Source organism: Haemorhous mexicanus, chromosome 1 (genome assembly GCF_027477595.1).
Source record: "Haemorhous mexicanus isolate bHaeMex1 chromosome 1, bHaeMex1.pri, whole genome shotgun sequence".
Lineage (NCBI taxonomy): Eukaryota > Metazoa > Chordata > Aves > Passeriformes > Fringillidae > Haemorhous > Haemorhous mexicanus.
Window position 1 is genome coordinate 13,678,205 of NC_082341.1, and position 13,440 is coordinate 13,691,644.

A 13,440-nucleotide genomic window follows, 5' to 3' on the forward strand; every position below is an offset into this window, starting at 1 on the left:
GCTAGATTTCCTGTAGATTGAAGACTGTTTCATACAAGCTTGGTGGGAGCTTGATACTGAGTTCTTACTTTCTTGGGATGCTGTTTACTTGAAGGTAGCCATACTTTGGATGAAATGGCTGACACACCTAAGAGGAAAATTACAAAGAAGTCCTCGTCTTTTTCATATGATCGCCGGAGAGATTCAGTGAAAGTTAGGAGACAGTCCAAGTCTCTTAGCTTTAAGTCTGCTACATTGGGTGCTCAGAAAAAGCAGGCACAGAAAAAGCAGGTTTGTATTTGAATATTCCTCAGAAAAAATTCTTGCCTTCTAAATTTTTGTGGAGTTTGTAAGTCTTGCTGTGTTACTATGAAGCAGTAAGCAATCTCTGCTGACTTGCAGTCTGTGTGTCTGTAGGTATGTGTGAGCATACAAGCTTGTGTGCAAGTAAAGCTGGAGTTTTCCCTATAATATTTCTTAAGAGCTAGATAGATTTATGGTGTTAATTTTGTGCTGAGAAAAGTCTGCATCTTTTCTGCTTTTAAGATGTAATTTATGATTTCTGTTTTTTCTCAAGGAATCACTCCTATAGTGCAGTAGGTGTCCTGTGAGCTTTGGTAGTGTTGTTTGTTGTGCTGAAAAACATGATGGGTGCTGAAACTTTTGAAATTATTATTCAGATTACAGCTGTTCCACTGCTCTTCATTGTTATTATTTTTTTTTAATGTTGAAATGTACCAGACTGAGAGCTTTAGGGAGTGAAATATCTTACTTATTCCAGAACAGGTAATGCAAGTCAACAGAAGCACCTGTTCTGGTGAGACCAGTTCTTGGGTTAGAGGGCAGTTTAATGCCTAGGCAGTGCTGCTTTGCCATAGTAAAAGATTTTCATACACAGGTCTTTCTTTATATTTTGTTGCTGGGATCTAATTAAATGAAATCTCTCCAAAGAGAAGATGCAGTGTGAACTGTTGTAAAGGGAATAAAAAGTGAGTCAGTTCATGAAATATCTTTGTATACTGATCTCTGAAATTTGATCTAATATGGAAGGAGTACAGGATCACTGACTCTGATCCATCTCTCGCTCTGCACTTGTGTGCACCTTCTTGAAAGGTTTAAATTAACTTTACAGGGAGTTTTTAATTAGCTGTGTACAACATAAAGTGCTTTAACACATTGCAAATAGTGTTTCTTCAAATGTTTTGAAATAGACTAGATTTTCAATAGCACTAAAGTGAATTTCTTGCAAGCAAGTAGTTTCCAGACCCTGACCCTTCCAACTGCATCTAAATTTTTGAGGGCATATACCCATTCAGATTTAAGGGAATGTAAGTTTTTCTGTCCAGTGTAAACTTCAGTATCTGATTAAAGACACAATGTATTTTATATGTGTGGGATCATATTTGTTTTTATTACTGTTTTCTCTTGTTCTTGGAATGTTAAAATGTCTATTTACATAGCAAGAAATTCACTGGTAAAATATTAGAATATTCCAGTTTATTGGGATTCTTTAGTGTTAATTATAGGCATAGCTGAAGCTGTTTTTCTTGAATTGAAGTTCCAGAAGTTCAAATGAGGAAATAGTTGAAATCAGAAAAACATTCAAAAGTGCTGTAAGCTCTGACAATCCTGCTGCACTTCCACCCATTATTTGATGTGTTTTCTAGAAGTAAAAATAATAAATCTCAGTTTTATGAAAATGTGAAATACTAAATGACATCTGTGAACATTCAAGTTCCTCGAATCTTTTGGGGATCTAGGCTACTCGCATTAATTTCAGAATTTTATTTGTGGGTGCAAATCAGTGTACACAGTACCCGTGTATTTTGATTTTGACAGACCATAAGGTTCTTGAGTCCACTCATCTTTTGGATGTCTGCCATGGTTACTGTGTGACCTCTAGTGGTTAATGAAAAATATGCTCAATTACTGAATTCCGGCTGTTGCTTGAACAAGTTCTGAATGTGTATTCTTGTTGGTTTAATTATTTAATCTTCTAAATTGTATTTTTATTGAAAATAAAAAAAAGCATCATCTGCTTTAGCTAAATCTTTTATGGTGCCACTTCCAGAAAAAGTGCTTTGCTAATAATTCTTATTCATAGGGATGTAAGTCTGAACTCCAGTACTCATATATGCAGAATTATGGGAGTAGTTTTAAGAGATTTTTTACTACTTTGGCTTGGTTACAATGTTAGCGGGTGATACATCTGAAATGAAGCACTCCAGACAAAGGTCCATTTTGATAACTTTTGTATATTGGAAAGATAGAAATAAGGGCTTTTCTGACTCAAGAATGTATTTTTTTCCCCTTCTAAATGCTCCAGTAACTGTAAGAACAGTTAATTTTTCCTACAGGCTTGGTCTTGTTTCAATCTTCAGATCATTATAATTAAGTGAGACAGAACCATTCTTACCTCCTCCCTGCCCTCCCCCCTTCCCACGAGGGCAGCCACTTCTGTGTGTATTGGAAATGCTGTTGAGCACAAAGCACAACTGCATTTGTAACTGTTGGACTTGAAAAATTATGGGTTTGAAGCTACCAGAGTCTGATCAGTTTTCAAGCAGCCAGACCTAACTGTGCTCAGCACAGTGTCACTGGTGGTCACACTCCTTCCAGGCCTGGGTTACTGAGTGAGCAGAAGTTTACCTACAGCATCAAGAGAAATGTTACTTAAAAAGGCTTTTCTTTGTTGATTGAGTTTCTTTCTAATTTATAAAAAACATTTTTCTAATAGATGTTTGACATCTGAGAATATTTAAAACTGTGCTTTGGTCTTTGCTGTTTTAGGAGACAATAGGAGACTTTGCTGCTCACAATATATGTGGTTTTACTTGGGTGGTTCTCTGGAGGAACAATACTCTGCTTCTGCTTATACAGGCAGGCAAGCCAAAATTACTTTTTAAATGTTTTGGTAGATAGATATCAAAGTCTCTCAAAATCACAGCATGTTGCAAAATCTTCTTCTGCTTCCTTGGTCTTATTATCACTGACCTCCCTTGTCTGCAGTTTAATTTCTTATTTTTCTTTTTTGTGGTAAAATTTCATTTTGACCTCCCCCCTAACGAAAACTGTTTAATTACTGGTAAAATAGTAATAAGAATCTGAGAACATTTTTTAAAAACATTTTTTACATTTTCTAAATTACAGTGATGTAAGAAAATGTTAAGGCAAATTGCTGCATTTCTCTTGCTGTTCTGTGGGTTTTTTTGTTAGCTTAGCTAACTTACTAGAAATGGAAAATCATGAAGTGTTCAAACCCAACAGTATCAAATATCTTATCTGATGTAGCAATGAACCTCTTTCAAGATAATCTTCCCATCAAATTACTTATTGGTACAGATCACTTTTTTATTCTGTTGTTTCCCCTAGGCTTATCGGTTCTGAGGTAGAAAATCTGGTAATTACGTTCACTGGCTGCTGATAGTGTCATATTGGTTGATCTGGATAGAAATCACATTCCAGAAATATGTAGGCTGGTCTTCTTAAATGTACAAGTATTATACAACATAATGTATAAAATATTTGATAGTTTTAAGTGGTTGTCTCTTGTGCTTTGAATGAAGAAGAAAGTGCATGAAGTATAAACTGTAAGTAAGTAAAAATTTGAGATCAAAATCCTCATGTGCAGGAGACCATAAAAAATAGATCCAGTTTTATTTTTAGCTGTTTTGTGAGAGCCTCTCAAGTCTTATTTCTCTTTGTCCTCACCAGCTGACTGATTGCTGGGATGTGGGCTGGAGCCTCAGCGGATTAATTAAGATCTGAAACTGTTTTCCTGATAACTACTTATGTGTTGCATACAGCCTTTTGGAACCTGGCAAAGTTCCATGCTCATGCAAGGCTTACGTAGACTGCTGATTTGTGGTTTATTCATTAATATTCCTATTTTTCTTCCATGGAATTCTACAGAATTGAGATGACAAACTTTTTTTTCCCTTTTCTTTTAAGCTTTCTAATTCCTGAACCATGTGGGGTTCACTGCCCACTATCCCAGATCCAAGGCAATGCATACAAAGAGGGTGTTGTTAGAAAATCTTCTAGTCCCTGTGTTTAAATATGACTCAGTTAACAGAAGTGTTCCAGATGCCTTGTTATGAACATCTGAGAGCAGGGAAAGGCCTATGAGTTAGACTTTCTACTGTCTTATTAGAAAGAAACACTGAATGGAAGAATGGCACTGGGAAGGTTGGTGATGCGAGGAAGGGGGTTGCCCAAAAGGGTAATGATTTTTCACATCAATACATAGTAGATGTCCCAGGACCAGGATTATTGGTGTGTGACAGGTCTGGTGAGCAAAAAGCCATAGCACCAGCTACCAGCAAATGGTTTGTAATTACTAAAGAAATATTAATTAATCTCATTTCATTTTAAGATTTTTTTTTTTGAAAACCATGATCTGTGATTACCTTTCATCTAGTTATTTTCTTCCTATCTTTTGCAAGAGTTTATTTTGAATTCTCTGGGGAATCTTGAATGCCTTCTTTCGGGAGAGGGAAATCAGCTTTAAGTGTGAGCCTGAGGATTTGTTGGGAAAAATCTGATCCTATTTTTTTTTTAATGAGACCAGACAAGCGTGTAAAGAGGAAAAGCATGTGATATGTGTAACAGAGCACTGGGAGATAAGAGTGTGTAGGTTCTTCTGGCAGCTGGCTTATTAGTAGAAAGTTGGCCTAGCAAAACTCATTCCCTGTGGAGCCTGGCAAGCTATTAACCATAGAGGTTGGCTGATATTATTAAAGCTGTGGTCGCAGCAGGGTGAGGTGGGTTGTAGCTGGTGAAGTAGGCTCACCTTCAGTTAAACAGAGTAAAATCGAAGCAGAGTGGAATGATAGTGAGAGGTTTGGCCATGGTGAGTCTTAAAGTCATGTTTTCCTTTTCTTACTGAGGCTTGTTCATGGAGATTGTGGTAGATGTGTTGGAGTGCTCCCTACAGCAGTGTAAATCATTGTGCCTTGATGGCATTTGCTGTGGTGGTGTTGGTTAGTGCTCTCCTTGCTACTGATTTCCAGTGCACTGAGAGAGAAGTTGTCCTCTTCCAGAGTCATGGATTCCTTCTCTTGGTGCCTTGTCCTGGAAGTTATTATGGCATTGCATATCATCTCAAGAAATATTTTGTTATGGTCTTAAAATAACACCATGTTGCCAGGAGGTTTTCAAATTTAGTTGGTGATTTCTTAATGCAAGCAAAACATAGATTTTATTTTGACAATTTAGAGGTTCATCTGATCTAAATTGAGCTATTATTTTAAATTCTGTTTGAGTAATTGTTGTTATAGCTCATGTAAAAGATAACAAGATAAACCACACTTTTTGGTTCCTGAAAGTGTGGCTTTGTGGCAGATTTTAGCTGATCTGAGGCTGTGGTGGTGCTGCATTTGAGTGTGACCTTCCATCTTCCCTGGCTTCCCATCCCTCCCTGGCTTCAGCACTGGGAATTGTTGGTTGTGACAAGTGGGGTCAGTGTGCTGATAACTCTGCCAGAAAAAAAGGACAGGTCATAGGAGGAGGGGTGATTCAATGGCCTCTCCTGCAAGGAGCAGTCTGATGCTGGGAGCAGCTTTGCTGTCAGCAGAGCTCTGGACGTTACATTAGAGAATGAGTGTCCCTTAGCAAAGCTGGGTGAAAAAGGCATTCAGTGCTCCAACCCTGCCAGCCAAGGGAGCAAAACAGCCAACTGGCCATTCCATTTGGCAGTGCATGATGTTACCCATGCTGAGAAAGGAGGTGCCAGGGAAGGCAGGTCCTTGTTCTTGCTTGTGCCCACAAAGGGCTGGTGGTGTCCCACAGAGTACCAGGTTCAGTTTGGCCAAATGCAGTGTGCTGAGCTGGTGGGTTCTGTGTGTATTCACCAAACTTCTCCCAGCTGCAAATACCCACCTTGCCTTGGTTGAATGCTTTTCATCTGCTGTTGCAATGTAGGCACTGAGAGAAAGAAACAAAACAGAGTCACAGAGCTACAGTGGTTGAGGCTGGAAGGGACCTTTGGAAGCATCAAGTCCAACCCCTTGCTGCAAGCAGGTCCTGTGTGATCTGGATCTGAGCATCTCCAGGGCTGTAGATTGCACAGCCTCTCTGTGCACCTGTTTCAGTGCTTGCTGACAAGGTGAAAATTGTTTCCAAAGCCTCATCTGACTTCCTGATGTTGCAAGTAGTGTGACTGTTGCATCTCCTCCTACTTCTGGGTCAACTCTCTGAAGATCCCAGCTCTGTTTTCTTTCTTCCCACCCATTAGGTCACAGATGACAGCAGCAATCTTTTAGCTTCCTCTTTAAACTGATTAAGCCCAGCTTTCTTGGCATCTCCTTGCAGATCCTATGGTTCAGCCTCCACTGTGCTGGTGACTGTGACAGGATGTTCCAGCTACACTGCTGCTGTCCCAGCCTGGTGTGCAGGAGCTGCCTTCACAACAAGGGTACACTCCTGCCTCACCTTCCAAGTGCTGCCCAGTAGGGATCTGCCCACCCTTCTGTACAGACTCAGCATCCTGCTGGCACCCAGCCAGTACTGCTGCACACTGATTATTAATTTAAAATTCTTGGTGGCATTCCCTGATTAGCAAGAAGCAGCGTGCATGCATTTTTTTGCTGCTTCTTGTGCAGTATTATATCCTCAAAATGGGGATGGTGCATTTCAAAAGAAACTGTTGTCAGTTTCAATAATACTTTTCTAGGTTTAGCCATTTTGTTCCAGTTAAGAGGCGGAAAAGCCTGCCAAATACAAACTAGATGGGACAAAAAAAAAAAAGAAGAAGAATGATTTCTGGATATACATATCATAACACTCCATTTCAAAATGCTCATATTCTCAGCACCTTAGCAGAAACAGTTAGTTAGTTAACTAAGAGAAAATTCATTTTTTAGTACCCTTTAGTCCCCTTTAGTATCCGTACTTAAAAATATGTTTTAGGTGCTATGCTGCTGTTTTTGTGGAATGGTGATCCTTGCATGGTATAAAAATTGTGGGAGTTTTTTGTGCTGTATAATCAATATTTTGACATGTATTTTGAACAGTTTCCAAAGTTCTAAGTGAATGGTCTTTGTTTTCATTTTAATACTAAAAGAAGAAGTTGTATTTTAAAATTACAGAATTTCTAATGGAAAAGGATTTTATCTCATTTCCAACTAAGATGTTTTCACTTTTCTAATAGCAACAAAGTTTTGCCCCCTGTTGTCCTGTAAAAGAGTAAGTGAGCATTTTGCTTTACAGCAGCTTGATTTTAATATTTCTTGATAAAAAGGAAAGAAAATAATTTTTAATTATCTGAAAATATATCCCCTGGCTCAAAGTATACTTCTCAGATAAAAAGCAAGGAATGTTTTGCTTTCTCAGCAATTTCTGTCACTTGAAGTGTGAATTGATCATGGAGGTAATAGCACATGGGGAAAATCCAGTGGGAACTGTCTGATTTCATACATGTTTCAGTTCAAACACTTAACGTTCTTTTGATTTGTAGACTGTAATTTTCACTGACAGTATTAGTGGCTTTTAGAAGAACAGCCCCTGACAGATGACATCCATCTAACCAGCTGCTGCCTAATCTGACTTCAGGCTGAATATTGTGTTATGTGACTAATTTGAAATACAGTAAATATTAATGACTGTTCATCTGTTATTTAAAATAAACAGAAAGTAGTGAGAGAGTGATGCTCACATTTCGTGCTTCTGCTGTAACTGGCTTCTTGTCATCTGTGACTGACAGCTTTTCTTCTAGGGTACTTTCTTTGTGAAAAATCGATGTTGTTTTAATTTTTTCTTTTCTCCCACAGGCTTTATTACTCTAGTTTTCACTAGGGTCAGAAATAGTGAGATGTCTCATGTGGTCCAAGTTTAAAACTGAAAAATCAAGATCTTGATTTCCTTGTCAATCTTAGGAAAATTACCTTTCAGATGAATTAGATGTAGTCAAGAAATGAAAAGTAAAAAAAATAGCAAAAATAGTGCATTATAGATTTAGAATCATAGAATCAAAGAATAAGTTGAAAAAAGCCTCTAAGATAATCAGTCCAACTGTTAACCTAGCACTGCCAAAGCCACTACAAAACTCTGTCCCTGAGTGCCGTATACACACTTGTTTTAAATACCTCCAGGGATGGTGACACAGTCACTCCTCTGGGCAACCTGTCCTCATGCTTGATAAGCTTTTCTGTAAAGAAATCTTACCTAAGATCAAATCTAAAGCTCCTCTGGCCTAACTTGAGGCCATTTCCTTCTGTTCTAGCACTTGTTGGTAGGGGAAGACACAGACCCCCACTTTGCTACAACCTCCTTTCAGGTGGTTGCAGTGAGTGATGAGGTCTCCCCTGAGCCTCCTTTTCTCCAGGCTAAACACCACCCCCAGTTCCCTCAGCTTCTCTTCCTAAGACTTGCGCTCCAGATCCTTCACCAGCTCTATTCCTTTTTTCTGGACACACTCCAGCACCTCAGTGTCCTTCTTGGGTGAGGGGCCCAGAACTGGAAACAGACTCAAGATTCACCAATGCTGAGTACAGGGAACAATCACTGCCCTGGTCCTGCTGGCTGCACTGTTGCTGATCCAAGCCAGGATGTCACTGGCCTTCTTGGCCACTTGGGCACAGGCTGGGTCATACTCAGCACCCCCAGGTCTCTTTCCTCCAGGCATTTTTCCAGCCACTCTTCCCTCAGGCTGGAGTGTTGCAGGGGTTGTTGTCACCCAAGTGCAGCATCCTGCACTTTGCCTTGTTGAACTTCAGACCACAGGCCTCTGTTCTCTGATCCAGCCTGTCCAGATCCTTCTGCAGAGCCCTCCTGCCCTCCAGCAGATCAGCACTCTTGTCCAGCTTCGTGTTCCATGCAAACTGACTGAAGGTGCCCTCGATCTCCTCATCCAGATCAGTGATAACAATATTAAACAGATAATGGAGACAATACTGAGCCCTGGGGAGCACCACTGGATGCCAGCTGGATGTAGCTCCATTTACCACCACTGGGTCTGTGCCTTGCTGCTCAGCCAGTCTTTTACCCAACAAAGAGCTTGCCTGTCCAAGCCATGAACAGCCAGTTTCTCGAGGAGAATACTGTGGGAAATGGTGCCAAAGGCTTTAGTAAAGTCTAGGCAGACACATCTACAGCCTTTCCCTCATCCAGTGAGCGGTCACCTTGTCATAGGATGAGATCAGGTTGGTCAAGCAGGACCTGCTTTTTATCAACCAGTGCGGGCTGGGCCTGATTCCCTGGTTGTCCTGGATGTACTGGGTAATGGCACTCAAGATGACCTGCTCCATGACCTTTCCCAGCTCTGAGGTCAGGCTGACAGGCCTGTAGTTTTCTGGATCTTCTGGGACCTCTCTGGTTAGCCATGGCTGCTAATGAATGATGGAAAAGGGCTCACTGAACACTCAGCTTCTTCGGTACCCTCGGGTAGATCCCATCTGGCTCCATAGACCTGAGTGTGACCAAGTGGTGTAGCAGATTGCTTCCTTTGAATTATGGTGGTTTTATTCTCCTCCTCATCCCTGTCTTCCAGCTCAGGGATTAGGTACCTGTAGAACTCCTCTTTGATATAAGATTGTGGCAAAGAAGGCATTAAGTTCATTGGCCATTTCCTCATCCTTTGTCACTGTGCTTCCCTATGCATACAGTAAGGAATGGAGATACTCCTTAGCCTTCACTTTGTTGCTAATGTATTTATAGAAACATTTTTATTGTCTTTCATGGCAATAGCCAGTTTTAAGTTCCAGAGCCAGTTTGGCTTTGGTCCTTCAAATTTTCTTACTGCATAACCTCACAACATCCTTGTAGTCCTCCTGCATGACCTGTCTCTTCTTCCAAAGGTCATAAGCTCTCATTCTTTCCCCCTGAATTCCAATCAAAGCTCTCTGTTCAGTCAGGCCCATCTTTCTCCCCAGTGACTTGTCTTTCAGCATGTGGGGCCATCCTGTTCCTGTGCCTTTGCAGTTTCTTTCTTAAAGAATGTCCAGCCTTCCTGAACTCCTTTGTCCTTCAGTACTGCTTCCTAAGGGACTCTTGCCACTCAGCTTCCTAAACATGCCAAAGTCTGCCCTCTGGAAGTCCAGGGTCACAGTTCTGCTGCCTGTGGCAGTTCTGCCTCTTTCATACTTGAAGAATCAAAAGCTATCATTTTGTGAACTCAGTGCCCAAGACTACCTCCAACCATCACATCACCCATCAGTCCTTCTCTGTTTATAGATAACAGGACCAACAGGCACCTTCCCTAGGTGACTTCCTCACCAGCTGTGTCAGGAAGGTCACCTTCCATAATCTGCAGGTAGCTCCTGGACTATTTCTCTGCTGTATTTCCAGAAGACATCTGGTAAGTTGCAGTGTTCCATGAGAACCAGGGCCAGCGACTGTGAGTCTTCTGTCAGCTGCTTATAAAATAGTTCCTCTGCAACTTGATGGTGGTAGGTGGTCTGTGACAGATTCCCACCAGGATATGCATCCTGTTGGCCTTCTCCCTGATTCTTCCCCATAAACACTCATCTCTAGCATCACCATCATTTAGCTCTAAGCAATCAAAGCTGTTCCTAACATATACAGGGCTACCTGACTTCTGCCTCCTTGCCTGTCCCTTCTGAAGAGTTTATGTTCAACCCTTGAAGTTGTGTGAGTTACATTTCCGTGATGGCAAATATGGCAGCTTTCCTCCTGCACCAATGGCTTTTATCACCTCTTGCTTTTATAGTCAAGTAGAGCCATAACTTTGGTAGGAATGGAAATGGTTTCAAAAATCTTTCCTCGACTGGTTTCTGAAGCGTAAGATAGAATTCAGGACCAAAAGTTGGAAAGAGGTAGTTCAGAGCAGGATGATGGGTATGGTTATTCCTAGTGATCAGAAAAAAAATTTACACAGCCTCTTGAACTTAGATCTGCTGTATGCTATACATATTAAAGAGATAGTTGAAAAGGTTACTATAAACTTAAAAATGCTTTAGTTGTCCCTGTCATATTCAAAATGAGTTAGGCAAAGTTTTCATAATGTAGTTTTCTACTTCATTTGCTAATTCCTTGGGAGGGGGGGAACCCAAAACCAAAACCAAAAAAAAACCCGCTAAAGAGAAACCTCACAAAACCAAAAAAATTCCACAGAATTGTTTCCTGAAAAGAAAACCCAAGAAAATCGAGGTGGCAATAACTCTACCATTTGTCTTTCATTGCTTTCATTCTGGTTTTAATGAGAGCAAGATCAAACATGAAGTGTTCGTGCTTGAGAGAACCCTAGTGTTCTACAGTCTGTCACATTTGAGGTCAGTTTGTTCATTAAGGGCTGTTTCAATTTTTAAAATATTGTGAACTTTAAACATTACTGTTAAACTGCCTCAGGTTCTCCTCTACAGATCTCGCTTTACTGAGTTACTTTCTCTTCCTCTGTTAGTACTTTGGCATGTTCAGGCAGACTACATTGATTTCTTTGTTTTGAATATTGTTAATCTTGTTGCTCATTTTTCATCAAAAATAACTTTCATAAATCTGTCAGCTGTCAGAAATAGAAGTCAGCTTTGAAAACTATTTAAATATTGCAATGCATTTTCATTAAAACAAGTTGACAGCAAAGAACATATTTCTTTTCTTGACACCATCACAATGCTTTGATGAATGACACTGGGCAGTGTTTTTTTCACTTTATGACATTGTTGAGGCACAACACCAGTGTTGCAGATGCAGACTGAGTCCCAACTCTTCCCTATCAGCTCCTGCACCTGTTTGCTCCACAGACAAGTGATGGAGCATTGGCCCTGGTGCTTGCTCACAGACATGGGCAGATTTGCACTGGGGAAACAGATGCAGACAGTGGTGTAATAGTTTGTCTTCTTGTCATGACAATGATGTCCTGAATTATTACGAATGTTGATGCTTGCTGCTACAAAACAATTCACTGAACTTCAGTTCTGTACATGTCAAAATATGTTCAGTTACTGAAATATAATGAATTCATTTTTCTTCCTCCTTCCATGCTCCATCAGAAGTTAGCTGGACTGAATACAGACACTTAACTCAGATGCAAATGAACTAAATAACTTGAGCATTGCCTTTGGCCTAATGTCTTGGAGTTGGCATTTAGGCATCTGAACAGCTACATGTGGATTACAGAACAGGGAAATAAACTTTTTTCCCTCCTGTTATACATCTTGAAAGAATAACAGCTGACATCTACTAATTAGTAAAAATGTAAGACTTTAGTCCTTCCAAGTGATAAAGTGGTGGTTTAGTAAGCAAATAAACTCTGTAATAGACTATTTAAATCTTTGAATATGGAGCCTTCCTTGCTTAACCAGCTTGCAAGTTAAAGGTTTGTGACTGTAGGCAGCAGGGTCCAGCCCGAGCAGGGTAGGTCTTCAGGGCATTTCTGTCTAGCCCTCTGCATCTTGGCTCTGTTCTCTTAATTCCCATTCTCAGTCTTCTGAGTGGCCATCAAATGCAAAAGAGTGATGGTATTTTGTAATAATGTGAAGGTTTGTTCTGTAAAGGTGTTGCAGAGCTGGTGTGTGATGCTTGCTGGTGCTAAGATCAGGATAATCATCTTGATGTACCCACTCATTCCCTTCCCCACCCCCTTCCTTTTTATGGCTTCCAAAAAGCAACTGTTTTTTATCTGCCAAAAAAAAAAAAATTAAAATGGGCTGTTATGTGTACACTCACTTTTCTTGGGAAGTAAGGTGCTTGTTTAGCCCCTCTGAATGTATTGCATCCATCCTATGGAAAGGGCAGTGTTTCCTTCAGATTTCCATAGGACCTCCTAGTTACTGTATGGGTATTGAATCCAGCTTAAACAAATACTTGAAACTGCTTTTACCTGCTCTTAATCATTTCCAAATGTAACAGCTTGGTGATATGGAGCTCAGATAAGCTCCTTTTAAATCACTCCAAGAGTTGATAGGTACTTATTGATGCATTCAGTGAATTTATGTTTTGGTAACTTGCAGGGATTAACACATTAATCTTCTGCTGCATTTTAGTAAACACTTCATGATTCTCATACCCTGAAATTGAAAACCTGTTGCAAATTGTTACCCAGCTTGTCTTTGCTCATACTGTTTAGATCAGCATTTGGGTTGGACTCATAAAATGTAGCAGCTGTATCTCATGCTTTGATCAATCAAAAAAATACCTTTAGGCTTACTGATTTTGCTTCAGGTTTCTCTGTTATAATCCTAAAATTGTGCCATCAAAATAATAATCTGAAGAAAATTGTCCCTTTAAAAAGTTCTAGTTATATTAATCTCTAAAATGCAGCCTGAGTTTTTTAGTAACTTGTCCTTTCTGTTTGTTTTCAAGTTTCTTTTCATCACTACTTACTTTCTTAACTCTACTGCTAGAAAGCTGGTTTTACAGAGAGACTGAAGTGGAAAAGCATATGGTTTTTTGTTGCTGTTGAGGGAATTATTCTTGGAGCCATGACAAAATTAATAATAAGAAAAAAGCAATTTTTTTTTTTTTTTGGTTTAAATTTCTGCTTCATTATGTGTTTAGTTCAGTAGA

General features: G+C 39.9%; 1 protein-coding gene across 13 annotated transcripts in view; it reads left to right on the forward strand.

The window, feature by feature from the left end:
- PARD3 (par-3 family cell polarity regulator) overlaps positions 1 to 13,440 on the forward strand; it is a 447,781-nt gene that overhangs the window by 58,352 nt on the left and 375,989 nt on the right. Inside the window, exon 1 of one of the 13 annotated variants that reach the window (XM_059840309.1) lies at positions 72 to 270. The exons of the other annotated variants lie outside the window; for them this stretch is intronic. Coding sequence (XP_059696292.1) covers positions 115 to 270 — 156 coding nt within the window. The 5' untranslated portion in view covers positions 72 to 114. Of the gene's footprint in view, positions 1 to 71; positions 271 to 13,440 lie in introns of those variants that run through there. 13 annotated transcript variants of the gene reach the window in all.